This window comes from Pseudoliparis swirei, unplaced genomic scaffold, assembly GCF_029220125.1.
Source record: "Pseudoliparis swirei isolate HS2019 ecotype Mariana Trench unplaced genomic scaffold, NWPU_hadal_v1 hadal_29, whole genome shotgun sequence".
Lineage (NCBI taxonomy): Eukaryota > Metazoa > Chordata > Actinopteri > Perciformes > Liparidae > Pseudoliparis > Pseudoliparis swirei.
In genome coordinates, this window is record NW_026613265.1 from 151317 (window position 1) to 176752 (window position 25436).

At 53.2% G+C, this 25436-nt stretch overlaps 1 protein-coding gene, 2 long non-coding RNA genes and 1 pseudogene across 4 annotated transcripts; 2 read left to right on the forward strand and 2 right to left on the reverse strand.

The window, feature by feature from the left end:
• Positions 1 to 718: 718 nt before the first annotated feature.
• Positions 719 to 20279, reverse strand: polr3f (polymerase (RNA) III (DNA directed) polypeptide F). The gene is made up of 10 exons (XM_056410895.1): positions 20116 to 20279; positions 6615 to 6808; positions 3594 to 3711; positions 3449 to 3516; positions 3307 to 3374; positions 2875 to 2987; positions 2158 to 2301; positions 1243 to 1350; positions 975 to 1166; positions 719 to 898 (listed from the first exon to the last, which is right to left on the reverse strand). Exons 2-10 carry the CDS (start codon positions 6674 to 6676, stop codon positions 821 to 823), a joined length of 951 nt encoding a protein of 316 aa, XP_056266870.1. The 5' UTR covers positions 6677 to 6808; positions 20116 to 20279; the 3' UTR covers positions 719 to 820.
• Positions 6802 to 10698, forward strand: LOC130191235 (uncharacterized). Of its 2 annotated transcripts, none has more exons than XR_008831140.1 (3): positions 6802 to 7057; positions 7461 to 7620; positions 10586 to 10698. It is a non-coding gene; the product is annotated as an uncharacterized LOC130191235 (long non-coding RNA). The 2 variants fall into 2 exon arrangements; XR_008831141.1 differs by having other exon boundaries at positions 7503 to 7620.
• Positions 19313 to 20761, forward strand: LOC130191236 (uncharacterized). The gene is made up of 4 exons (XR_008831142.1): positions 19313 to 20085; positions 20177 to 20254; positions 20351 to 20478; positions 20692 to 20761. It is a non-coding gene; the product is annotated as an uncharacterized LOC130191236 (long non-coding RNA).
• A 1872-nt stretch (positions 20762 to 22633) lies between these two features.
• On the reverse strand, positions 22634 to 24505 carry LOC130191226 (cysteine-rich protein 2-binding protein-like; annotated as a pseudogene).
• Between the last annotated feature and the right edge of the window lie 931 nt (positions 24506 to 25436).

Genomic DNA, 25436 nt, shown 5'->3' on the forward strand with positions numbered 1-25436 from the left:
AGCTTCATGGTGCTCAGGAGGAGGAGCGCTCAATTGAGTTTTCACAAAATTCAAAATGGCGGGAAATCTAAGTGGGCGGAGCTTAGGGGTCAGAGAGGTCAACGGGGCATTCTGGGTGAGGGCCGGTCAGACTTAGAGGGGGCCCTAGAGAGCAACTTTTAAAACCAGAAGAGGTTACGGACGTGACGCCACAAGGGGGCGTGGCACCACAAGGGGCGTGTCTCTGCACTCAATGATGAATGAGCTTAATGGACCTGCAGTGTGTTGTCAGTGGGTCCACAGCCACGGGCGCTGAGCCTCATGGGTAGTGTAGTTTATTCCTCCCAATACATGCATGAATGAACATCCACAGAACCACAGAACCCACAGCTCTGGTGGAGGCCAGGGTTCCTCCAGACGAAGCCGAGGGAACGTTCTCCAGACGGGTTCCTTTACGGCCGTCACCTTGTAGCTCCGCCCTAAAGACGGCTTCCTGGTCCGACTCTGAATGGGCCTCTTTTGACTCCTGGGTAGTGTCATGTTTAGAGAACCCTCAGAGCCTGAGGAACCCAGCCTGCGGAACCCAGCCTGAGGAACCCAGCCTGAGGTCCCTGCGGTCCCTGCGGCGGACGCCGGGCGGCGCCCGCTCTGCCGCCGTGACGCGGATGTGAACACCGAGGATGACGAGAACGTCGGCTCACTGCCGAGCCGACGCCTCACATGAGGAGACGACAACACGTTCAGCTTTTCTTTTTATTTGAACAGAGAGATAAATAGAAAAATAAAAAAGAGGGCGGCGCCCGGATCCCCGGGACAACCAACCAGAGCCGTCCTCCCGGCCTCAGAAGTCCAGCCACTCCGCCATGTAGACGCAGCGCGAAGGAGAGATCTCTCCTCCCTCGTGGCAGTCCTCAAACACCTGAGGACACAAACAGGAAGTCAGCGCCGCCGGGCGCGTCCCGCCGCCGGGCGCGTCCCGCTCACGCGCGTGTTACCGGGCAGAGTCCGCAGGGCGTCCGCACGAGGCCCGTGGGCTGGAGGACGGGCTGCACGCCGCGGTACAGCTTCATCTGGCCGTCCACGCTGCCCGCCGTGCCCTCCTTGGCGGCGACGACCGTCATCTCCACCTTCCCGTCGTAGATCAGCGTGTTGAGGATGGTCTCGATGTCGTCCATGGACAGGTCCACCTGGAGGCACACGCCGTCAGGCCACCGAGAGGGGCGGGGCTGTGATGTCACTAAAGGGGCGGGGCTGTGATGTCACCTTGCTGATTCCCAGCTCACAGATGTACTTCCAGACTTCATGCGAGGTGGCGAAGGAGCTGTTCCTCTGGACCATGGGGCTCTGCTGGCTGTCCCTCGCCGCCTCGGCCTGCGACACAGGGGTCAACACACGGGGTCAACACACAGGGGTCAACACACAGGGTCAACACACAGGGGTCAACACAGGGTCAACACACAGGGGTCAACACACAGGGGTCAACACACAGGGGTCAACACACAGGGTCAACACACAGGGTCAACACACAGGGGTCAACACACAGGGTCAACACACAGGGTCAACACACAGGGTCAACACACAGGGTCAACACACAGGGGTCAACACACAGGGTCAACACACAGGGTCAACACACAGGGGTCAACACACAGGGGTCAACACACAGGGGTCAACACACAGGGTCAACACACAGGGTCAACACAACACAGGGTCAACACACAGGGGTCAACACACAGGGGTCAACACAGGGTCACACACAGGGTCAACACACAGGGGTCAACACACAGGGTCAACACACAGGGTCAACACACAGGGGTCAACACAGGTCAACACACAGGGTGGGTCAACACAGGGTCAACACACAGGGTCAACACACAGGGTCAACACAGGGGTCAACACACAGGGTCAACACACAGGGGTCAACACACAGGGGTCAACACACGGTCAACACACAGGGTCAACACACAGGGTCAACACACAGGGGTCAACACACAGGGGTCAACACACAGGGTCAACACACGGTCAACACACAGGGTCAACACACAGGGTCAACACACAGGGTCAACACACAGGGTCAACACACAGGGGTCAACACACAGGGTCAACACACAGGGTCAACACACAGGGGTCAACACACAGGGTCAACACACAGGGGTCAACACACAGGGTCGACACACACACCTTGCTCTGCAGGAACTTGAAGCACTGCTGGTTGAGAACTTCTACAAACTCGGACTCAAAGTCCTGGTCGCTGTACCAGGCGCCGCCCGTCACCGAGCGGTCCGGCTGCAGGTTGTACAGCATGTAGACCTTCTTCTTGGACGCCTGCACACATGAGGGACCGGTCAGGGGGGGACCAGGTCAGGAGGAACGGGTCAGGGTCAGAGGGACGGGTCAGGGGTACCGGGTCAGAGGGACAGGTCAGGGGGACCGGGTCAGAGGGACGGGTCAGGGGGACTGGGTCAGAGGGACGGGTCAGGGGTACCGGGTCAGAGGAACGGGTCAGGGGGACCGGGTCAGAGGGACGGGTCAGAGGACCGGGTCAGAGGAACGGGTCAGAGGAACGGGTCAGGGGGACGGGTTAGGGGGACGGGTCAGAGGGACCGGGTCAGAGGGACGGGTCAGAGGACCGGGTCAGAGGACCGGGTCAGAGGAACGGGTCAGGGGGACGGGTCAGGGGGACCGAGTCAGAGGGACCGGGTCAGAGGGACCGGGTCAGGAGGACCGGGTCAGGAGGACCGAGTCAGAGGGACCGGGTCAGAGGAACGGGTCAGAGGGACGGGTCAGGGGGACGGGTCAGGGGGACGGGTCAGGGGGACCGGATCAGGGGGACCGAGTCAGAGGGACCGGGTCAGGGGGACCCTCGGATCCTCTTTACCGCCAGGACTTTCAACTCACCGCCACCGACTTGACGGCTTTGATGAGCTTCTTGCTCTCCAGGCTCTTCAGGATCTTGTTGACCTCCGTCAGCGGCAGGTTGCTCTTGAAGCGGATGTCTCGGCTCCAGATTCCTGCAGGAGACAAGAAGCGCTCAGCGGGCTGCCGGCCTGGAGACCGGACCGGGCCCAGGTACCGCCACACGACTTCCTGGACACGACCGATGGAGTCCTTCACCGGGAGAATGTGAAGGTCATCTGAAGGTTACGTCTTCTCTGTCGTATGAAGCGGAGCAACGGTAGCAGAAAGGAACCAGTGATGTCATGGTGTCATGTCATGGTGTCATGTAATGATGTCATGGTTTCATGTTATGATGTCATGTCATGGTGTCATGTAATGATTTCATGATGTCATATAATGATGTCATGTAATGACGTCATGCCCATCTGTCACCTTTGTTTCCTGCGTCCTCGATGACCTGATAGACCAGCTTCTCCTGGTTGTCTGAGCCTTTCATCTTACTGCAACACCAGAGGACTCATCAAGTACACAGTAGTACACACTACTTTGACAGTAGTACACCGAGTGAGGGTACCTGGCGCTCTGAATGTCCTTCATCCTGTACAAGAGACCTGAGCTGTTCCTCAGCAGGTCCAGCTGACCCTGGAATCAGAAACACAGCAGGTAAGGGTCTGACCAATCAGGAGAGAGCAGTGAGGTGACGTCATCCTCAGACTGACCAGTGACAGCAGCTTGTTGATGGCCATGGCTCTCTGCTGGGGCTCCAGGTGAGGCATGTCGTTCTGGATCACCTGGTCTGTGATGCCATGAGGGAACTGCTGACACAGCGCTTTGATCCTGGACACACACACACGCACAGTAACACACACACACGCACAGTAACACACACACGTACAGTAACACACACACACAGTAACACACACACACGCACAGTAACACACACACGTACAGTAACACACACACACAGTAACACACACAGTAACACACACACAGTAACACACACACACAGTAACACACACACACAGTAACACACACACAGTAACACACACAGTAACACACACACAGTAACACACACAGTAACACACACAGTAACACACACACAGTAACACACACACACAGTAACACACACAGTAACACACACAGTAACACACACACACAGTAACACACACAGTAACACACACAGTAACACACACACACACACAGTAACACACACACGTACAGTAACACACGTACAGTAACACACACACGTACAGTAACACACACACGTACAGTAACACACACACACAGTAACACACACACACACAGTAACACACACACACAGTAACACACACATACAGTAACACACACGTACAGTAACACACACACACGCACAGTAACACACACACGTACAGTAACACACACGCACAGTAACACACATACAGTAACACATACAGTAACACACACACAGTAACACACACATACAGTAACACACACACACACAGTAACACACCTGCGTACAGTAACACACACGCACAGTAACACACATACAGTAACACACACACGTACAGTAACACACACACGTACAGTAACACACACACGTACAGTAACACACACACGCACAGTAACACACACGTACAGTAACACACACGTACAGTAACACACACGTACAGTAACACACGTACAGTAACACACACACACGCATAGTAACACACACACGTACAGTAACACACACGTATAGTAACACACACACACACACGCATAACACACACGTACAGTAACACACACACGTGCAGTAACACACACGTATAGTAACACACACACACGCATAGTAACACACACGTATAGTAACACACACACACGTAGTAACACACACACGTACAGTAACACACACACACAGTAACACACACACGCACAGTAACACACACGTACAGTAACACACACACGCACAGTAACACACACACGTACAGTAACACACGCACAGTAACACACACGCACAGTAACACACACACGTACAGTAACACACACACACGCACAGTAACACACACACGTACAGTAACACACACACGTACAGTAACACACACGCACAGTAACACATACAGTAACACACACCAGTAACACACACACACACAGTAACACACACGCACAGTAACACACACACGTACAGTAACACACACGCACAGTAACACACACATACAGTAACACACACACGTACAGTAACACACACACGTACAGTAACACACACGCACAGTAACACACACGTACAGTAACACACACGTACAGTAACACACACGTACAGTAACACACACACACGTACAGTTACACACACGTACAGTAACACACACGTACAGTAACACACACGCACAGTAACACACACACGTACAGTAACACACACGTACAGTAACACACACACGTACAGTAACACACACGTACAGTAACACACACACGTACAGTAACACACACACACGCTATACACACGTACAATAACACACACACACGTACAGTTACACACACGTACAGTTACACACACACGCACAGTAACACACACACGTACAGTAACACACACGTACAGTTACACACACGCACAGTAACACACACACGCACAGTAACACACACGTACAGTAACACACACGTACAGTAACACACACGTACAGTAACACACACACGTACAGTAACACACACACGTACAGTAACACACACACACAGTAACACACGTACAGTAACACACATGTACAGTAACACACACGTACAGTAACACACACATGTACAGTAACACAAACACACGTACAGTAACACACACGTAGTTACACACACATGTACAGTAACACACACACGTACAGTAACACACGTACAGTACACACACGTACAGTAACACACACGTACAGTAACACACACACACGTACAGTAACACACACGTACAGTTACACACACGTACAGTAACACACACGTACAGTAACACACACGTACAGTAACACACACGCACAGTAACACACACACGTACAGTAACACACGCACAGTAACACACACACGCACAGTAACACACACGTAACACACACGTACAGTAACACACACACGTACAGTAACACACACGTACAGTAACACACACGTACAGTAACACACACGTACAGTAACACACACATACAGTAACACACACACGTACAGTAACACACATGTACAGTAACACACACGTACAGTAACACACGTACAGTAACACACGTACAGTAACACACACGTACAGTAACACACACATGTACAGTAACACACACACGTACAGTAACACACACGTACAGTAACACACACACGTACAGTAACACACACGTACAGTAACACACACGTACAGTAACACACACACGTAGTTACACACACATGTACAGTAACACACACGTACAGTAACACACACACACAGGTGTACATCCTGCATCAGCTCCTGTCTGCGCAGCGGCTCGCGCAGGCTCTCCTCGCTTCTCTCCACCTGCTCAGGTGTTTCCAGCTCAGAGCAACACGTCAGACCAGCTGGACTATGACGTCAGAGCTCCCCTGAGGGTCCTTCTTCGTTCCATGTCGCCACGCCGGTCCAACGTGTCGCTCCGGCGGGGGGCCGAATGCACAACAAGCCGCTGCAGCTCAGAAGATGACGTCATGATTATAAGTGAACGAGTCGCGTGCGTCGGGCGGTGAGCGAGGACACGCTAAATGAGCCGGAAGGCGCGTGGTGTTCTGCGCGAGACGGGCGAGCGGCGGGTAAAGCGCGTGACGTCACCAACCTGCTCTCCACCTCAGCCACGTCCAGAGTGTTGGTCTCCTTCTTCAGAGGCGGGTCCGCCATGTCCAGGCCGCGGCGGCTCCTCTCCGGCGGTGGGTTAGGGTTAGCGCGTTAGCGTGTTAGCTAATGTTGTCTCGGACGGACGAGCCACTTCAGGGGTCCTTCAAGTTACAGCAGGGGCGACCTGAGATCTGCCTGTTTAATAAATTACGGTAAGAAAAAAAATAAAAACACATTCAAAAAAGCTTTACCGTCTATTATTGTTTTAGTTGTTTCATTGATTCAAAGCATGGTGTAAAAACGCTTTAAAGGCACATCTTATCGTCAGAGTCTTTCAGAGAGAATCTTCTTGGGAAGTATTTGTCTATTTAAATGAGGAGGAGCTTGTTGCCATGGTGACGCGTCGATACACGGAAGGGTCCTTTGAATCTTCTCGAATCTGAAGTAAGAAATTATATATTTTACTGTATTTATGATTAATAAAACGGACATGCGCAGTGCGACGCGGTTCTAACGTGTGTAGTAGTATCTATATAGATTTAATATATATATTTACACAGTGTGTATAAGCTCATAAGTATTATGCTGAGTAACGTTTAGTTTTTACTTTCGTTCTTTACTAGTACTGAGTATTTACATCTGATGTACTTCCACTCTATCCCACAGGGAACTATTGTACTTTTACTGCACTATTCATGTACTCTACAAATATATTATGTTGTATCATTAGAGATTAGATATAATATATATAATTATAATGTATATATTATAAATATATATATATTTATATATTGTACTATGAATATATTTTGATGCTTCAAGACAATGTTGTATTTCTACTGTGAAGGAAGTTACACTCACGACTCTTGATTGATTGATTGACGGACAGACAGCCGTCGCCATGACAGCAGGAGCAGTGTCAGTGCCACTCATCATTCCCATGATGCACCTGACACACAGAGCCAAGAACCACATTGACACCAACATACCTGTGTCCATCGAGTCAGGTACGAGTACGTTATTCCCCTGGTGTCCACTAGGGGCATCACTACTGTATTATAGAGATAATACATGTTCTCCTGGTGTCCACTAGGGGCATCATTACTGTATTATAGAGATAACACATGTAGTTCTCCTAGTGTCCACTAGGGGCATCACTACTGTATTAGAGATAATACATGTAGTTCTCCTGGTGTCCACTAGGGGCATCACTACTGTATTAGAGATAATACATGTAGTTCTCCTGGTGTCCACTAGGGGCATCACTACTGTATTATAGAGATAACACATGTAGTTCTCCTGGTGTCCACTAGGGGCATCACTACTGTATTATAGAGATAACACATGTTGTTCTCCTGGTGTCCACTAGGGGCATCACTACTGTATTATAGAGATAACACATGTAGTTCTCCTGGTGTCCACTAGGGGCATCACTACTGTATTATAGAGATAACACATGTAGTTCTCCTGGTGTCCACTAGGGGCATCACTACTGTATTATAGAGATAATACATGTAGTTCTCCTGGTGTCCACTAGGGACATCACTACTGTATTATAGAGATAATACATGTAGTTCTCCTGGTGTCCACTAGGGGCATCACTACTGTATTATAGAGATAATACATGTAGTTCTCCTGGTGTCCACTAGGGGCATCACTACTGTATTATAGAGATAACACATGTAGTTCTCCTGGTGTCCACTAGGGGCATCACTACTGTATCATAGAGATAATACATGTAGTTCTCCTGGTGTCCACTAGGGGCATCACTACTGTATTATAGAGATAATACATGTAGTTCTCCTGGTGTCCACTAGGGGCATCACTACTGTATTATAGAGATAACACATGTAGTTCTCCTGGTGTCCACTAGGGGCATCACTACTGTATTATAGAGATAATACATGTAGTTCTCCTGGTGTCCACTAGGGGCATCACTACTGTATCATAGAGATAATACATGTAGTTCTCCTGGTGTCCACTAGGGGCATCACTACTGTATCATAGAGATAACACATGTAGTTCTCCTGGTGTCCACTAGGGGCATCACTACTGTATTATAGAGATAACACATGTAGTTCTCCTGGTGTCCACTAGGGGCATCACTACTGTATTATAGAGATAACACATGTAGTTCTCCTGGTGTCCACTAGGGCATCACTACTGTATTATAGAGATAACACATGTAGTTCTCCTGGTGTCCACTAGGGCATCACTACTGTATTATAGAGATAACATGTAGTTCTCCTGGTGTCCACTAGGACATCACTACTGTATTATAGAGATAACACATGTAGTTCTCCTGGTGTCCACTAGGGCATCACTACTGTATTATAGAGATAACACATGTAGTTCTCCTGGTGTCTACTAGGGGCATCACTGCTGTATTATAGAGATAACACATGTAGTTCTCCTGGTGTCCACTAGGGGCATCACTACTGTATTATAGAGATAACACATGTAGTTCTCCTGGTGTCCACTAGGGGCATCACTACTGTATTATAGAGATAACACATGTAGTTCTCCTGGTGTCCACTAGGGGCCTCACTACTGTATTATAGAGATAATGCATGTAGTCGACCTGGTGTCGACGAGGATCATCACTACTGTATCATAGAGATAACACATGTAGTTCTCCTGGTGTCCACTAGGGGCATCACTACTGTATCATAGAGATAACACATGTAGTTCTCCTGGTGTCCACTAGGGGCATCACTACTGTATTATAGAGATAACACACGTAGTTCTCCTGGTGTCCACTAGGGGCATCACTACTGTATCATAGAGATAACACATGTAGTTCTCCTGGTGTCCACTAGGGCATCACTACTGTATCATAGAGATAACACATGTTGTTCTCCTGGTGTCCACTAGGGGCATCACCACTGTATTATAGAGATAACACATGTAGTTCTCCTGGTGTCCACTAGGTGCATCACCACTGTATCATAGAGATAACACATGTAGTTCTCCTGGTGTCCACTAGGGCATCACTACTGTATCATAGAGATAACACATGTAGTTCTCCTGGTGTCACTAGGGGCATCACTACTGTATTATAGAGATAACACATGTAGTTCTCCTGGTGTCCACTAGGGGCATCACTACTGTATCATAGAGATAATACATGTAGTTCTCCTGGTGTCCACTAGGGGCATCACTACTGTATCATAGAGATAACACATGTAGTTCTCCTGGTGTCCACTAGGGGCATCACTACTGTATTATAGAGATAACACATGTTGTTCTCCTGGTGTCCACTAGGGGCATCACTACTGTATCATAGAGATAACACATGTAGTTCTCCTGGTGTCCACTAGGGGCCTCACTACTGTATCATAGAGATAACACATGTAGTTCTCCTGGTGTCCACTAGGGGCCTCACTACTGTATCATAGAGATAACACATGTTGTTCTCCTGGTGTCCACTAGGGGCATCACTACTGTATCATAGAGATAACACATGTAGTTCTCCTGGTGGCCACTAGGGGCATCACTACTGTATCATAGAGCTAATACATGTAGTTCTCCTGGTGGCCACTAGGGGCATCACTACTGTATTATAGAGATAACACATGTTGTTCTCCTGGTGTCCACTAGGGACATCACTACTGTATCATAGAGATAACACATGTTGTTCTCCTGGTGTCCACTAGGGGCATCACTACTGTATTATAGAGATAATACATGTAGTTCTCCTGGTGTCCACTAGGGGCATCACTACTGTATTATAGAGATAATACATGTAGTTCTCTGGTAGCCACTAGGCCTCACTACTGTATCATAGAGATAATACATGTAGTTCTCCTGGTGGCCACTAGGGACATCACTACTGTATTAGAGATAATACATGTTGTTCTCCTGGTGTCCACTAGGGGCATCACTACTGTATTATAGAGATAACACATGTAGTTCTCCTGGTGGCCACTAGGGGCATCACTACTGTATCATGGTGTTCCTCCTCTGTACTAGACACCCCTGAGGTTCTGATCTTCTTCACTCTGGACGGGTCGAAGCCGGCGTGGCCTCAGGGGTCAGCGGGGTCAGCGGGCGGCAGCAGGAAGTACAGCGGGCCGATCCGGCTGCCTGCCGGTCGAGTGGCTGTCAGGCGGTCTGCCCAGGTAAGTGGTCACCTGGCCCCACCATGATGTCACTTCCTGTCCAGCCTCTTAGACATCCCTGTCTGTCTCTCCCTGTCTCTGTCTGTCTCTTCCTGTCTGTCTCTTCCTGTCTGTCTCTCCCTGTCTCTGTCTCTCTCTCCCTGTCTGTCTCTTCCTGTCTCTGTCTGTCTCTTCCTGTCTGTCTCTTCCTGTCTGTCTCTCCCTGTCTCTCTCTCCCTGTCTCTCTCTCCGTCTCTCCCTGTCTCTCTCTCCCTGTCTGTCTCTCCCTGTCTGTCCCTTTAGAGACGGCAGAGACAGCTCCACGGTGACGAAGTTCTTCTGGGTTGAGCTGGTGGATTCAGACCAGGGCGAGGTCCAACCGTCGACCTACGATCAACCTGTTGTGACCGGCGGTTGTTGTTGTTGTTGTTGCCGCGATAGGTGTAATGTGGGTGTTGGTGTAATGTTGTTGTGATGGTTGTTGGTGTAATGCGTGTTGTTGTGATGGTTGTTGTAATTATGTGTGTGTTGTGGTGATGGTTGTTGTTGGTGTAATGTGTGTTGTGAAGGTTGTTGGTGTAATGTGTGTTGTTGTGATGGTTGCTGGGTGTAATGTGTGTTGTTGTGATAGTTGTTGTGACACTGGTGTACGTGTTAGTGTAATGTGTGTTGTTGTGGATGATTGTTGGTAATGTGTGCTGTGATAATTGTTAGTGTAATGTGTGTTGTGATAGTTAGCCAGTTGGTAATGTGTTGTTGCATGATTGTTGTTGTAATGTGTGCTGTTGTGATAGTTGTTAGTGCAATGTGTATTGTGATGATTGTTATTGTATGTGTGTTATGATAGTTGTTGTAATGTGTGTTGTGATGATTGTTGTTGGTGTAATGTGTGTTATTGTGATAGTTGTTAAAAATGTGCTGTGATGATTGTTGCTGGTATGTGTGTGTTGTTGTGATAATTGTGCAATGTGTGTTGTTGTGATAGTTATTGTTGGTGTAATGTGTTGCGTAATTATGTGTGTGTTGCTGATAGTTGTTGGTGTAATGTGTGTTGTTGTGATAGTTGCTGGTAATGTGTTGTTGTGATGATTATTGTTGGTGTAGTACGTGTGCTGTTGTGATTGTTGTTGTAATGTGTATTTGTTGTGACTGGTTGTTGTAATGTGTGCTGTTGTGATGGTTGCTGGTGTAATGTGTGTTGCTGTGATGGTTGTTGCGTATAATGTGCTATTGTTGTGATTGTTGTTGGTGTAATGTGTTGTTGCATTGGTTGCTGAATATTGTGCAATGTGTTGCCGTGATTGTTGTTGGTACGTGTAATGTATATGGTTGTGATGGTTGTTGGTGTAATGTGTTGTTGCGGATGGCTGTTGTGCTGCTGTGATAGCTGTTGGTGTAATGTGTGTTGTTGTGATGATTGTTGCTGTAATGCTGTTGTTGTGATGGTTGCTGCTGGTGTAATGTGTGTTGTTGTGATAGTTGTTGGTGTAATGTGTTGTTGTTGTGATTATTTGTTAGTGGTAATATGTTGTTATGATAGCTGTGACAATGCAATTGTTGGTGTAATGTGTGTAATGTGCTGTGATTATTGTTGGTGTAATGTGTGTTGTGATGGTTATTGTTGGTGTTGTGTGTTGTTGTGATGGTTGTTGTTGGTGTAATATGTTGTTGATAGTTGTTGGTGTAATATGTGTGTTGTTGTGATAATAGTTGTTGGTGTAATGTATTATTTGACATGATGATTATTGTTGTAATGTGTCATGTTGTTGTGATTGTTGTTGAGTGTAATGTGTGTTGTTGTGATAATTGTTGGTGTAATGTGTGTTGTGATTTATTGTTGGTGTAATGTGTGTTGTTGTGATAGTTGTTGGTTGTTGTTTGTTGTGAAGGGGTGAGGTTTGTTGGTTTGGGTGGGTTTTGGGTTATTTTTAAAATTTTTGTTTTAAGGTTTGGTTTGTTTTGGGGGAATTTTTGTTTTTAATTTTTTTAAAATTAAAAATTGGTTTTTAATAAAGGTTTTTGGTGTAATTGTTTTTGGTGGGGTTTTGGGAAATTTGGGGGTTTTGTTGGGTTGTTTGAATGGGGTTTGTTGTTTTTTTTGGGTAATGTGTTTTTTGTGATAATTTTTTGGGTAATTGTGGTAATTGTTTTAATGGTGTTTTAAAGGGTTTTAGGGGAAGGTTGCTGGGAAAAGGTTTCCCCCCCGCCTGGGCCCTGACCCTCGGCGGGGCCTCCCCAGGCCCCAGGGGGGAAATTTTTCCTTCCATAAGAAAAACCCCGAGGGTACCGGACCCCCACCGATCATTTAAATTTTCCTTAAAAGGGCCGGCGGGCGGGACGCCGGGGCCCGGTTTGGGCAATCATTTTTGCGGTCGTTGCGGGTGGTTTTTGAACTCCAATTTAAAGGGCCTGGGGTTTTTGGGGGGAGAATTAAAAACCTTAATTCGAAACTTTGCCTAATTTTAAAAATTTAAAAATTTTAAAAGGGTTCCCTTAAAGAAAACCTTGAAAAAACCCCCTTTCCTCCCCCTTTTCCCTAAAATTTCGCTGGCCCACCCCAAACCAGGGGGAAAACCCCTTAAACAAAAAAAAAAACCCGGGTCCACACCCCGAGGCCATCACCCCCTTTTTTCCCTGTCAGGGGCGGGCGGCGCCCGGGGCCCGCAGGCCCGGGTTCCCCCGGCCCCCCTTCCTCGGGGGCCCCTCCTTGGCCCCCTCCAGACACACCCCCCGGCCAAAGGCCCGGCGGGCCCCTTCAAAAAAATTTCCCAAAAACCCTTTTCCCGCACTTTTCCCTTGGTTTTAAAAAATTTGGGGTTTTGGTGTTCTTAAGTCCTTTTGTAAAACACTCAAACCTTTTTTCTTTCCCCCATAATAACAACTAAACCACAGAAAAACCCTGCTGGGAAAACCGGGGGCGGAAAAAAAGCGGGAATCCAGCTATGCCCCCCCTTTTCCCTGGGGCGGTGTGCGGTGCTGAACCGGCCCGGGGTGAACCCCGGCCCGGGTTTTGTGCCAGGTTCTTTGCCCCCGGGGAACCACCGCCCCCTGCCGGGGGAAAAAAAACCCGGGCCCCCATTTTAAATCGGTTTCAGCAAAAGCTGCCCTTTGTGTGTGGTTAATGTTTGCCTTGGCTGTAAGCTTTTCCAAACACCTGGATGTTTTTCGGGACCTCCACCCCAAAACAAAAAAACCAAAAAGGTGGCCCCCAGGTTCCCGGCCAAAGGGGGTTTTTGTTTGGGGCACCCGGGAATTAGCTCCGGCCCCTTTTTTTGACCTTAGGGTTCATATTTAAAGGCAGGGGAAGGCTTTTCCTTTGAGCCGGGCTGGGGAACCCCTGAACCAGGTGGGAAAAAAGGGGCGGTTTTAATTTACCCCCTTGCCCCAAAAAGCTTTTTTTTGGTGTGTTGGCAGCTTTCCCAACGGACCCCAGCCCTTCAAACTGCCCCACCTGGGATTTCCCGGGAACCCGCCCCAAAACAAAAAAAACCTAAAAGGGGCCCTCCACCCCCAAAAGGTATTTCCCCACCGGGTTTACATCCCGGGTTCTTTTTTTGACAGGCCCCAATTTAAAAGGACCCAAACCCCCTTTCCGGAGCCGTTTCCCAGAACAAAATTAGGGGGGCCCCCGGGCGGAGCAGCCACTCGGGGGTTGGCGGTCCCAAACGGCCCCGGGACCCCTTCAGAGGCAAAAAATTTCCGGGAAGCCCGCCCCCCCCAACACAAGACCGGGGGGCCCCTCCCCCCAACCGGTGGCCTACCCCCCCCCGGTAAATAAATTTTCCCCCGGAAAAGGTTTTCCTCCAAGTCCACTACCCCCCGGGCCCCCCCACCCCGGCCCCCGGGGAAAATTTACCCCCCCCCAAGTACTCCCCCAAGAGGGTTACTGACCCATCAGCCCCGGTCGGGGGGTAAAAGTTAACCCGACAAGACCCTCCCAACCGCTCTGCCCGGGCCTCAGCCCTGGTCGAGGTAAAGTACTCCGACAAGTCCCCGCCCTACTGCCCGGGCCATCAGCCCTGGTCGAGGTAAAGTACTCCACAAGTCCCCGGACTACTGCCCGGGCCAGCCCTGGTCGAGGTAAAGTACTCCACAAGCCCACGCCCTACTGCCCGGGCCTCAGCCCTGGTCGAGGTAAAGTACCCCCTCGATTTACTGACCGCCCAGCCCTGGTCGAGGTAAAGTACTCCTAAAAGACGACTCCCGACCGGCCAGCCCTGGTCGAGGTAAAGTACTCCTAAAAGATTTACTGACCGCCGTCAGCCCTGGTCGAGGTAAAGTACTCCTAAAAATACCCTACTGACCCCCAAAGCCCTGGTCGAGGTAAAGTACTCCTAAAAGGGCCCCTACTGCCCGGGCCTCAGCCCTGGTCGAGGTAAAGTACTCCTACAAGTACCTACTGACCGCCTCAGCCCTGGTCGAGGTAAAGTACCCCTACAAATCCTACTGACCCCCAAAGCCCGGTCGAGGTAAAGTACTCCTACAAGTACTCCTACTGACCCCTCACCCCCGGTCGAGGTAAAGTACTCCTACAAGTACCCTACTGACCGCCATCACCCCCGGTCGAGGTAAAGTACTCCAAAAGTACTCCTACTGACCGCCTCAGCCCGGTCGAGGTAAAGTACTCCTACAAGTACCCTACTGACCGCCATCACCCCCGGTCGAGGTAAAGTACCCCTACAAGAAACCTCCTACTGCCCGCCTCACCCCCGGGTCGAGGTAAAGTACTACTTTGACCGCCATCAGCCCGGTCGAGGTAAAGTACTCCTACAAGTCCCTACTGACCCCCATCACCCCCGGTCGAGGTAAAGTATTTACAAGAAACCGCCCTACTGACCGCCTCACCCCCGGTCGAGGTAAAGTACTCCTGACCACCCCCATCAGCCCTGGTCGAGGTAAAGTACTCCTACAAGACTACTGACCCCCATCAGCCCTGGTCGAGGTAAAGTACTCCTACAAGTACGACTACTGACCCCCCGTTCGGGGGCCCCCTGGGTCGAGGTAAAGTACTCCTACAAGTCGACTACTGACCGCCTCACCCCTGGTCGAGGTAAAGTACTCCAAGTACTCCCCTCCCCCAAAAGTATTGACTACTGACCCCCCAGCCCTGGTCGAGGTAAAGTACTCCTCCCCAAAGTATACTACTGACCCCCAAAGCCCTGGTCGGGGTAAAGTACTCCTACAAGTACACTACTGACCGCCATCAGCCCTGGTCGAGGTAAAGTACCCCAAAGGACTACTGACCGCCATCAGCCCTGGTCGAGGTAAAGTACTCCTCAAGTGACTACTGACCGCCATCAGCCCTGGTCGAGGTAAAGTACTCCTAAAAGGGCCGACTACTGACCCCCTCAGCCCGGGTTTGAGGTAAAGTACTCCTACAAGCCCCGACTATTTGACCGCCTCAGCCCGGGTTTGAGGTAAAGTACTCCTACAAGTATTTACTACTACCACCCCCATCAGCCCTGGTGAGGTAAAGTACTCCTACAAGTACACTACTGACCCCCATCAGCCCTGGTCGAGGTAAAGTACTCCTACAATTTGACTACTGACCGCCATCAGCCCTGGTGGGTAAAGTACTCCTACAAGTATTGACTACTGACCGCCATCAGCCCTGGTCGAGGTAAAGTACCCCACAAGTACTCCTCTACACTACTGACCGTCAGCCCTGGTCGAGGTTACTCCACAAGTCCCCGCCCCTACTGACAAGCATCAGCCCTGGTCGAGGTAAAGTACTCCGACAAGTACTCCTACAATTCAGCCCCCTGGTCGAGGTAAAGTACTCCTACAAGTCACTACTGCCCGGGCATCAGCCCTGGTCGGGTAAAGTACTCCTACAAGTATGACAACAAGTCGATTTGACCGCCGTCAGCCCTGGTCGAGGTAAAGTACTCCTACAAGTACGACTACTGACCACCGTCAGCCCTGGTCGAGGTAAAGTACTCCTACAAGTACGACTACTGACCGCCATCAGCCCTGGTCGAGGTAAAGTACTCCTACAAGTATGACAACAATCGACTACTGACCGCCATCAGCCCTGGTCGAGGTAAAGTACTCCTACAAGACGACTACTGACCACCGCCAGCCCTGGTCGAGGTAAAGTACTCCTACAAGTCGACTACTGACCGCCATCAGCCCTGGTGGGAAAACCCCTTACGACTACTGACCGCCTCAGCCCTGGTCGAGGTAAAGTACTCCTAAAAGGGACTACTGACCACGCCAGCCCTGGTGGGTAAAGTACTCCTAAAAGTCGACTACTGACCACGCCAGCCCTGGTCGAGGTAAAGTACTCCTACAATGGACTACTGACCACGCCAGCCCTGGTCGAGGTAAAGTACCCCCCTGACCACTGTCAGCCCTCCGAGGTAAAGTACCCCTACAAGTACTACAACTGACCGCCATCAGCCCTGGTCGAGGTAAAGTACTCCTACAAGTATGGCTACTGACCGCCATCAGCCCTGGTCGAGGTAAAGTACTCCTACAAGTATGGCTACTGCCCCGGGTCAGCCCTGGGGGTAAAGTACTTACAAGTACTCCTACTGACCGCCAGCCCTGGTCGAGGTATAACCCCGGTTCTGCTGGACTGAACCCGCCTGTGTCCTCAGGTTTCTGGAGGAAGCAGCTGGACCACCTGTGTGCTCACCTGAGGAGCTACGCCAGAACAACCCCCCTTCAGGACTCTGCTGGGAGAGCCTCGTCTGGGCCGGGTACGCAAGACCCGACTCTTTAAAGTTACTGTGAGGAAACTTTACCTGATCGGACCAGGACTAAACTGAGCTTGTAAAGAGTCTATACAAGCTCAGTTTAGTCCTGGGCCTCTATAGTCCTCCATCAGTAACCAGACCATCAGAGAGAAGGTGTTCTGGTTCTATAGAGTTCTTCTTAAAGCTCCACATCGGAGTCACCGGATTGGATTCTGGTGAAACCAGATGACCTCATGCAGGCTCACCAGGACAAGGACTGAGAGGGCAGACCGGCGGTCCTTTGGACCGGCAGGCGGGCCACACCGCCAGAGCCAACAGAGTGAAAGTATCTCAAAGTAACTGGAAGTTAAAAGACTCAGTTTCAGACATCATGACCAGGTGGTCCTTCAGGTGGTCCTTCCTGTCAGGTGGTCCTTCCTAACCAGGTGGCCCTTCAGGTGGTTCGTCCTGTCAGGTGGTCCTTCAGGTGGTTCTTCCTGTCAGGTGGCCCTTCCTAACCAGGTGGCCCTTCAGGTGGTCTTTCCTGTCAGGTGGTTCTTCCTGTCAGGTGGTCCTTCCTAACCAGGTGGTCCTTCCTGTCAGGTGGTCCTTCCTAACCAGGTGGTCCTTCCTGTCAGGTGGTCCTTCCTAACCAGGTGGTCCTTCCTGTCAGGTGGTCCTTCCTAACCAGGTGGTCCTTCCTGTCAGGTGGCCCTTCAGGTGGTTCTTCCTGCCAGGTGGTCCTTCCTAACCAGGTGGTCCTTCCTGTCAGGTGGCCCTTCAGGTGGTTCTTCCTGTCAGGTGGTCCTTCAGGTGGTCCTTCCTGTCCGGTGGCCCTTCAGGTGGTCCTTCCTAACCAGGTGGCCCTTCCTAACCAGGTGGTCCTTCCTGTCAGGTGGCCCTTCAGGTGGTTCTTCCTGTCAGGTGGTCCTTCCTGTCAGGTGGCCCTTCAGGTGGTTCTTCCTGTCAGGTGGTCCTTCAGGTGGTCCTTCCTGTCAGGTGGCCCTTCAGGTGGTCCTTCCTAACCAGGTGGTCCATCCTAACCAGGTGGTCTTTCCTGTCAGGTGGTCCTTCCTGTCAGGTGACGCATTGTGTCTCCTTCAGATGGTTTCTGCTGTGGTTCAGGAGGATTGTTATGAAGTCAGTGTGACCGTCAGCTTCGTGTCGGCCGGACGAGAAGAACATCAGGTGTGTTCTCAATACACGGAACCCATTCGTCACGCTTCACGAGACCAGAAGGTGACCGTTTGTTCTCAGGTGGATCCAACAGGGGACAGCGGTAGACCTGCAGGCCGGACCGAGACTCTGAGCAGCGTTACGGGGAAATGCCGGCGCCTCCTCAGTGAGAACCACCTCTTCACCTTCATCACCACACCTAGAGAACCACCTCTTCATCACACCTAGAGAACCACCTCTTCACCTTCATCACCACACCTAGAGAACCACCTCTTCACCTTCATCACCACACCTAGAGAACCACCTCTTCATCATCACACCTAGAGAACCACCTCTTCACCTTCATCACCCACCAGAGAACCACCTCTTCACCTTCATCACCACACCTAGAGAACCACCTCTTCATCATCACACCTAGAGAACCACCTCTTCACCTTCATCACCACACCTAGAGAACCACGTCTTCATCATCACACCTAGAGAACCACCTCGTCACCTTCATCATCACACCTAGAGAACCACCTCTTCATCATCACACCTAGAGAACCATGTCTTCACCTTCATCATCACACCTAGAGAACCACATCTTCACATCACACCTAGAGAACCACGTCTTCACCTTCATCATCACATCTAGAGAACCACCTCTTCACCCTCATCATCACAGAGAACCACCTCTTCACCCTCATCATCACACCTAGAGAACCACCTCTTCACCTTCATCACACCTAGAGAACCACCTCTTCACCTTCATCACACCAAAAGAACCACCTCTTCACCCTCATCATCACACCTAGAGAACCACCTCTTCACCCTCATCATCACACCTAGAGAACCACCTCTTCACCTTCATCACACCTAGAGAACCACCTCTTCACCTTCATCATCACACCTAGAGAACCACCTCTTCACCTTCATCATCACACCTAGAGAACCACCTCTTCACCTTCATCATCACACCTAGAGAACCACATCTTCACCCTCATCATCACACCTAGAGAACCACCTCTTCACCTTCATCATCACACCTAGAGAACCACGTCTTCACCTTCATCATCACACCTAGAGAACCACCTCTTCACCCTCATCATCACACCTAGAGAATCACCTCTTCACCTTCATCATCACACCTAGAGAACCACCTCTTCACCTTCATCACACCTAGAGAACCACCTCTTCACCCTCATCATCACACCTAGAGAAACCCCCTCTTCACCTTCATCATCACAGCTAGAGAACCACCTCTTCACCTTCATCACACCTAGAGAACCACCTCTTCACCTTCATCATCACACCTAGAGAACCACCTCTTCACCTTCATCATCACACCTAGAGAACCACCTCTTCACCCTCATCATCACACCTAGAGAACCACCTCTTCATCACACCTAGAGAACCACCTCTTCACCTTCATCATCACACCTAGAGAACCACGTCTTCACCTTTATGTTGATGCCCTGCTTTGTGTCCGACAGGAAGTGGTTCTCCCAAACTGAACCCGACTCCCAAACCTCCGGTAAGAAACTTCTGTCGGGTCTGAACTTACCTGAGTTCTGTGTTACAGTCCCAGATGAACGCTCCTCTCTGATTGGTTCTCCTGGTTCCAGGTGAGGGACGTGCAGTTGTTGAAGGAGCTGGGTCCAGGTTTAGGTGAGATCAACGTCATCCAGCAGCTCCTGGATCAGGTACGAGTCTCTGAGGACAACCAGTAAACTGCTCCCCGATTGGTCGATGCCATCGACGTAGCTTACACCACCTGTCTGCTTCCTCCTGGCCACCAGGGGGCGGACCCTTCCTGCTGCAGCAGCACTGGCCAGCACGCTCTGGCGGTGGCTGTGGTGAACGGTCACCACGACATACTTCCTGTTTTAGTGCAGCGCGGCGCCGACGTGAACCAGCAGTCTGGACGGTGAGAGGACCACACGGCCGAGACCCGAGGTCCCCACGGTGGAGGTCCCCACGGTGGAGGTCCCCACGGTGGAGGTCCCCATAGAGTCATCGTTTAATACGCAGATGAGAGCCCTGAACACTGACCTGCGACTGGTTCAGAATAAATGACCACAGGGAACTTTCATTATGTTATATTAACATGAAGTCACATGATCAAACTCCTCCTCCTCAGGATGAAGAACACGGCTCTGCATGAAGCTGCAGCTCTGGGATCTGAAGGCCTGAAGGGTGCTCAGGTCCTGCTGGGGTTGCACCCGGTCCCCGCTTTCTCTGCTCCTCTGCCACCACCACTGCTGCCCTACTGCTGCTCTGCTGCTTCTCCACTGCACTTCTGCTGCTCCCTGCTCTGCTTGCTCTGCCTGCCCCCAAAACCCCTGCTTCTGCTCTCCCTGCTCCAAATGCTGCCCACTGCTGCCTACCCCTGCTGCTGCTGCTCCTACTGCTACTACTGCTGCTGCTACCACCGCTCTGCTACTACCACTGCCACCCAACCGTTTTTGCCCTCCCCTGCTTACCACTACTTGGGGGGGACGGGGGGGCCACCGCTGCCAAATGGGTTCAACCCCCCTGCTGGGCCCACACTGGCCCTGCTAACTGGGGGCCCAAAACCCGGGGTTTTACCCGGTCCACGGGGGCCCCTGTCCCCCCGGACCACCCTTTTCCCCACAGGCTCCCCCTACCCCCATATAAACTTCCTGTGGTTTGCTTAAAAATTTTAAAAAAACGGTTTTTTTAAATGGTTCCCCTGTGGTTCCTTATTTTATTTTAATCAAACCATGGCCAACTCTCCCGGGGGGGCCACCGGCATGGGGTGCGCCACAAAAACTGGGGTGCCTGTCCACGGGGGGTACTTTTCTAAAGGCCAAGGGTTGGGGGTTTGGAAATTGGCCCTTCTGGTACACACTCGGGGTTGGGGCCGCCCTGGGGGGGAGGCCCCCCGGCGGGGAACCTCATGGGGGTTTTAACCCGGAACCCATGGGGTTGGCTCTGCTGGCTGCGAAAGGGGAAAGGCCCCTGGGGAGGCCCGGGGAACAAAGGGGCCCCGGGGGTGATGGTTTTCCCCGGGGCCCTTTTAGGTCCCCAGGAAAATACTTAGTCCCAAGGGGGTTTCCCCTAGCCTCCCTGAGGTGAAGGTTAGATGGTTTTGGGGGTTAAACTTTTTAAAACAAACGGGTTTTTTTAAAGGTTTCATGGGGCCTTCAGGTTTTATTTTAACAAAGGCTTAATGAAAGGTTTTCCCGGGGCCTTAGGGCCCCCGGCATGGGCCCCACCGGCAGGGGAGGGAAGAAGGCCCCTGGCCCGGGCCCCCTTTCCCCCGGGGGGGACCACGGAAGGGGAAGTCCCGGTTTTACTTTCCTCCGGGGCCTTGGGGAAACCCCCCAAACCCTTTTTGGGAAGGCCCCCATGGCCGGGGTTGCCTGGAGGCACTCCCCCACACCCGGGGAACCAGGGGGTTTGAGGGGCACCTTCCAAGGTAACCTTCCATTTTGGGGGCCCCAGGCCCCCGCTCCCCCCGGGGGAACCAGGGTTTTTAAAGGTTAGGATCCACGGTTCCCATGGGGCCTTTAAGGGGTCTAGGTCCCCGGGGAACCTGGGGAAAGAAGGGGGGGAAAGGGCTCGGGGGGGCCCCTTAAAGGTCTGCCCCCAGGGAAATGCTGGAAGGGTTGAAGGTTTCCTGGGGCCTTAGGCCTTTGTCCCGGGGCCTGGGCTGGGGTAGGAAAAGGTTCCTTCCTTTGGGGGCCCCCGGCTCTGGCCCCAGTTGGGGAAAATTTTAGGCCCCCGGAAAAATGTAAAGGCTAAGGGGCCTTGGCCCCCTGGCCCCAGGAACCTAGGGTGAAGGAAAACCCCAAGGCCCCAGGGTCCGTGAAGGGTTCACCCGGGAAAGGGGGTAGGGGCTTTAAGGTCCCGATGGGCCCCTCCCATCGGGGGGCCAGAAAGGGAAGGAGTGTGGGGGCCCCGTTTTCTTACTGGGGCCTGAGGAACCCAAAACCCCATTCTTTTGGGGGACCCAAAACCCCCGGGGTGAACCGGGTTTGAAATCCCGGGCCCCCCTGGGGGAACCAGGGGGGAGGGGGCTACGGGACCCCCGACCCGGTCCACCCTGGGGCCGGGGTTTAGGGGCCCGGGAAAGGCCCCCCCCGGGCCAGGCCCCCCCCGGGGCCGAGGGTTTTGGGGGTACGGGGCCCCCCCACAGGGGTCCCCCTGGGGCCGAGGGTTTTGGAGGGCCTGGGCCCCGCCCCGGGCCAACCCGGGGGAACCGGAGGGTTGGGGGGGCCGGGGCCCCGGGGGGGCTTTTTGGGAGGATCCCCACCTGGCCCCCGGGGGCCCCGGGCCTGGCGGTTCCAAAGGGGAGTGGCCCCCGGGGGGCCCGTGGGGTGTCCGGGGCCCCGGGGGCTCGGGGCCCGGGAGGACTCCTTTCCGGGGGTACCCCGGCTCTCCGCGCCTAGGGGGAAACCCCGACTCTCGGTCCCCCGGGGAAAAAAGCGGGGGACTAAGGGGAACCGGCCTCCTGGGCCCAACAGGTCCTCCCCGATGGCCCCAACCCCCCAAGGGCCCCAGGGACCTGGTGAAAGGGGGTTCCAGGCTGGGGGGGGAAAGGGGCCCCCTTTGAGGGGCCGGGGTCCGCCGGCTCGCCCCTTTCCCGCCGGGGCCGGGGCCGGGGCCCCCCCTCCTTTTGGCCCCCCTGTCTTTTCCCCGGCCGGGGTTTTCCCAAAGGGAAAAAACCCTTCCCCGGGGTTCCCGGAGCCCCGGCCCCCCGGCCCCCGGGGTGCTCGGCGCCTCGTCTGCTGGACTGGTTGGTCTGCAAGGAACAAGACCGTCAGGGTTCTGGAGGACTCGGCAAGACCACCGGGCTGAACCAGCAGTTTGAATTATCCCCGTCACCGCGGGTCAGAACCAGGTGGAGGGCGGGTCTACGGGTACCTGGAACCGATCCAGGATCCGGAGCTCCTGGCCGGTGGTGCGGTACTTCCCCACGGCGGCGCCCGGGACCAGCGCCCCGACGCCCTGGGCGCCGTAGAGCCCCCCCACCAGGCCGAGGGTGGCGCTGACGGCGCGGTCCACGTCCAGCAGGGGGAGCCCTCGCTGCCGCTTGGCGTGGCGCAGCAGCAGCTTCCTGTGCAGCCGCCTGGCCTGCGGCGCCACGTCTAGGGCGAGCGCGCAGGCGGCGAGGCGGCGCAGCAGCACGCGCTCCTCGTACAGGCCGAGCGCCGCGAAGCGCGCCGTCTGGTCGCCGTCCGCTTTCTCCGGGTGAGGTATCCTCCGGCGCTCCGGCCCCCCCGCGGAGGGCGCCGCCCCCTCGCCGCGCCCCGCCGGCTCCTCCAAGTCGCCGTCGAGTCCTTCGTCGTCCTCGCTGTCGGCTTCGCGCTTGATGTGCTGCGGCGCCGGCCGGAGGTTCTTGCGGGCGCCGCCGCCGCGGTGAGGCGGGACGTACTCCACGCCGGGGTCGATCATCCCCTCCGGCTCCTCGTCGTCTGAGGGCAGACGGCGCGTCACTCGTCGGCTCGCCGGCGCCGAGCGGACGAGCGACCGCGACTCACCGTGGAACAGCGCCTGCGGCGGCATGGCGTCCGGCATCAGGTCCGCCTCCGACAGCAGGCTGGGCGTCGCCGAATGAGACGCCGGCGTCCCCGGAGCCGAGAAATCCGGCGACGGCGACGGCGACGGGCTGGTGAGCGGCGTGCGGTCCGACGAGCTGAGGGAGGAGAAGTCGACGACCTGCCTTCTCAACACCGAGACCGGCGGCGATACCGCCGCCCATGACCCGGCGCTCGGCTTTGCCAGCGTGGAGGCGGCGCGCGTGGCGTGACGCCGCCTCCTTCTGTACGCGGATGTCTTTTGTACCTATTGAGTCGACAGCGCTTCTCCTTCAGCTGGATGGCGTTCTCCACGGCGTTCCTGCTCCCACGCTTCCTCAGGCCCTCCACGGCCGGCGCCGGCTCCACGGCCGGCCTGGAGGCTGCAGGGAGAGACCGGGTCAGGGTCCCGGGTCAGGGTCCCGGGTCAGGGTCCCGGGTCAGGGTCCCGGGTGAGGGTCCCGGGTGAGGGTCCCGGGTCAGGGTCCCAGGTCAGGGTCCCAGGTCAGGGTCCCGGGTAGTCGAGTCAGGGTCCCAGTCAGGGTCCCGGGTCAGGGTCAGGCGAGGTCTGAGTGAGGTCGTGGTCCGGTCTTGCTTACCTTTGAATGTGGTGGAGGACTTGTCTTCTCCGGCCCGCAAGAATTGGGGGTCTGTTCTGGACCAGTTTCACCAGCCGGCTCCCAAACTCTGAGCGGACGGAAGAAGGTGGGACACTGCCGATGGAGCAGGCAGCAGCGGCTTCCGTGCTCCACCAGTTGGGGTCTTCTTCCTGAAATTAGACAGGTCAAACACGACAGCAGACAGCGGTCTGGGTCAGACGGTACCTAAGGACCCTTAGGAGGCAGACCTCGGCGCCCAGCAGGAAGGTCCAGTATCGACCAATGAAAGCACAGATGTCCTCCTTCCACCTGAGCCCTGGCTGGGTTCCCCCTCAGAGACAGGTTGTGTAGTAGCATCTACCTGGACCCTGGCGCGATAGCTATGGTGTGTGGTGTGCGTCTGATGATGGCGATGCGTGCGTGGTGGTTACCTGCTGCCAGGTGGTCTCATCCTCTCAAAGCTCCTTCCGTCTTCAGAGCAGCAGATGAATTTGAAGAAGTTGTCTCAGGTGGCGGCTGCTTACAGACTGAGCTGAGGACACAATTAGTTTCATCTAGCTGCCCCTAGTGGACACCAGGAGAACTACATGTATTATCTCTATAATACAGTAGTGATGCCCCTAGTGGCCACCAGGAGAACTACATGTATTATCTCTATGATACAGTAGTGATGCCCCTAGTGGACACCAGGAGAACAACATGTGTTATCTCTATAATACAGTAGTGATGCCCCTAGTGGACAC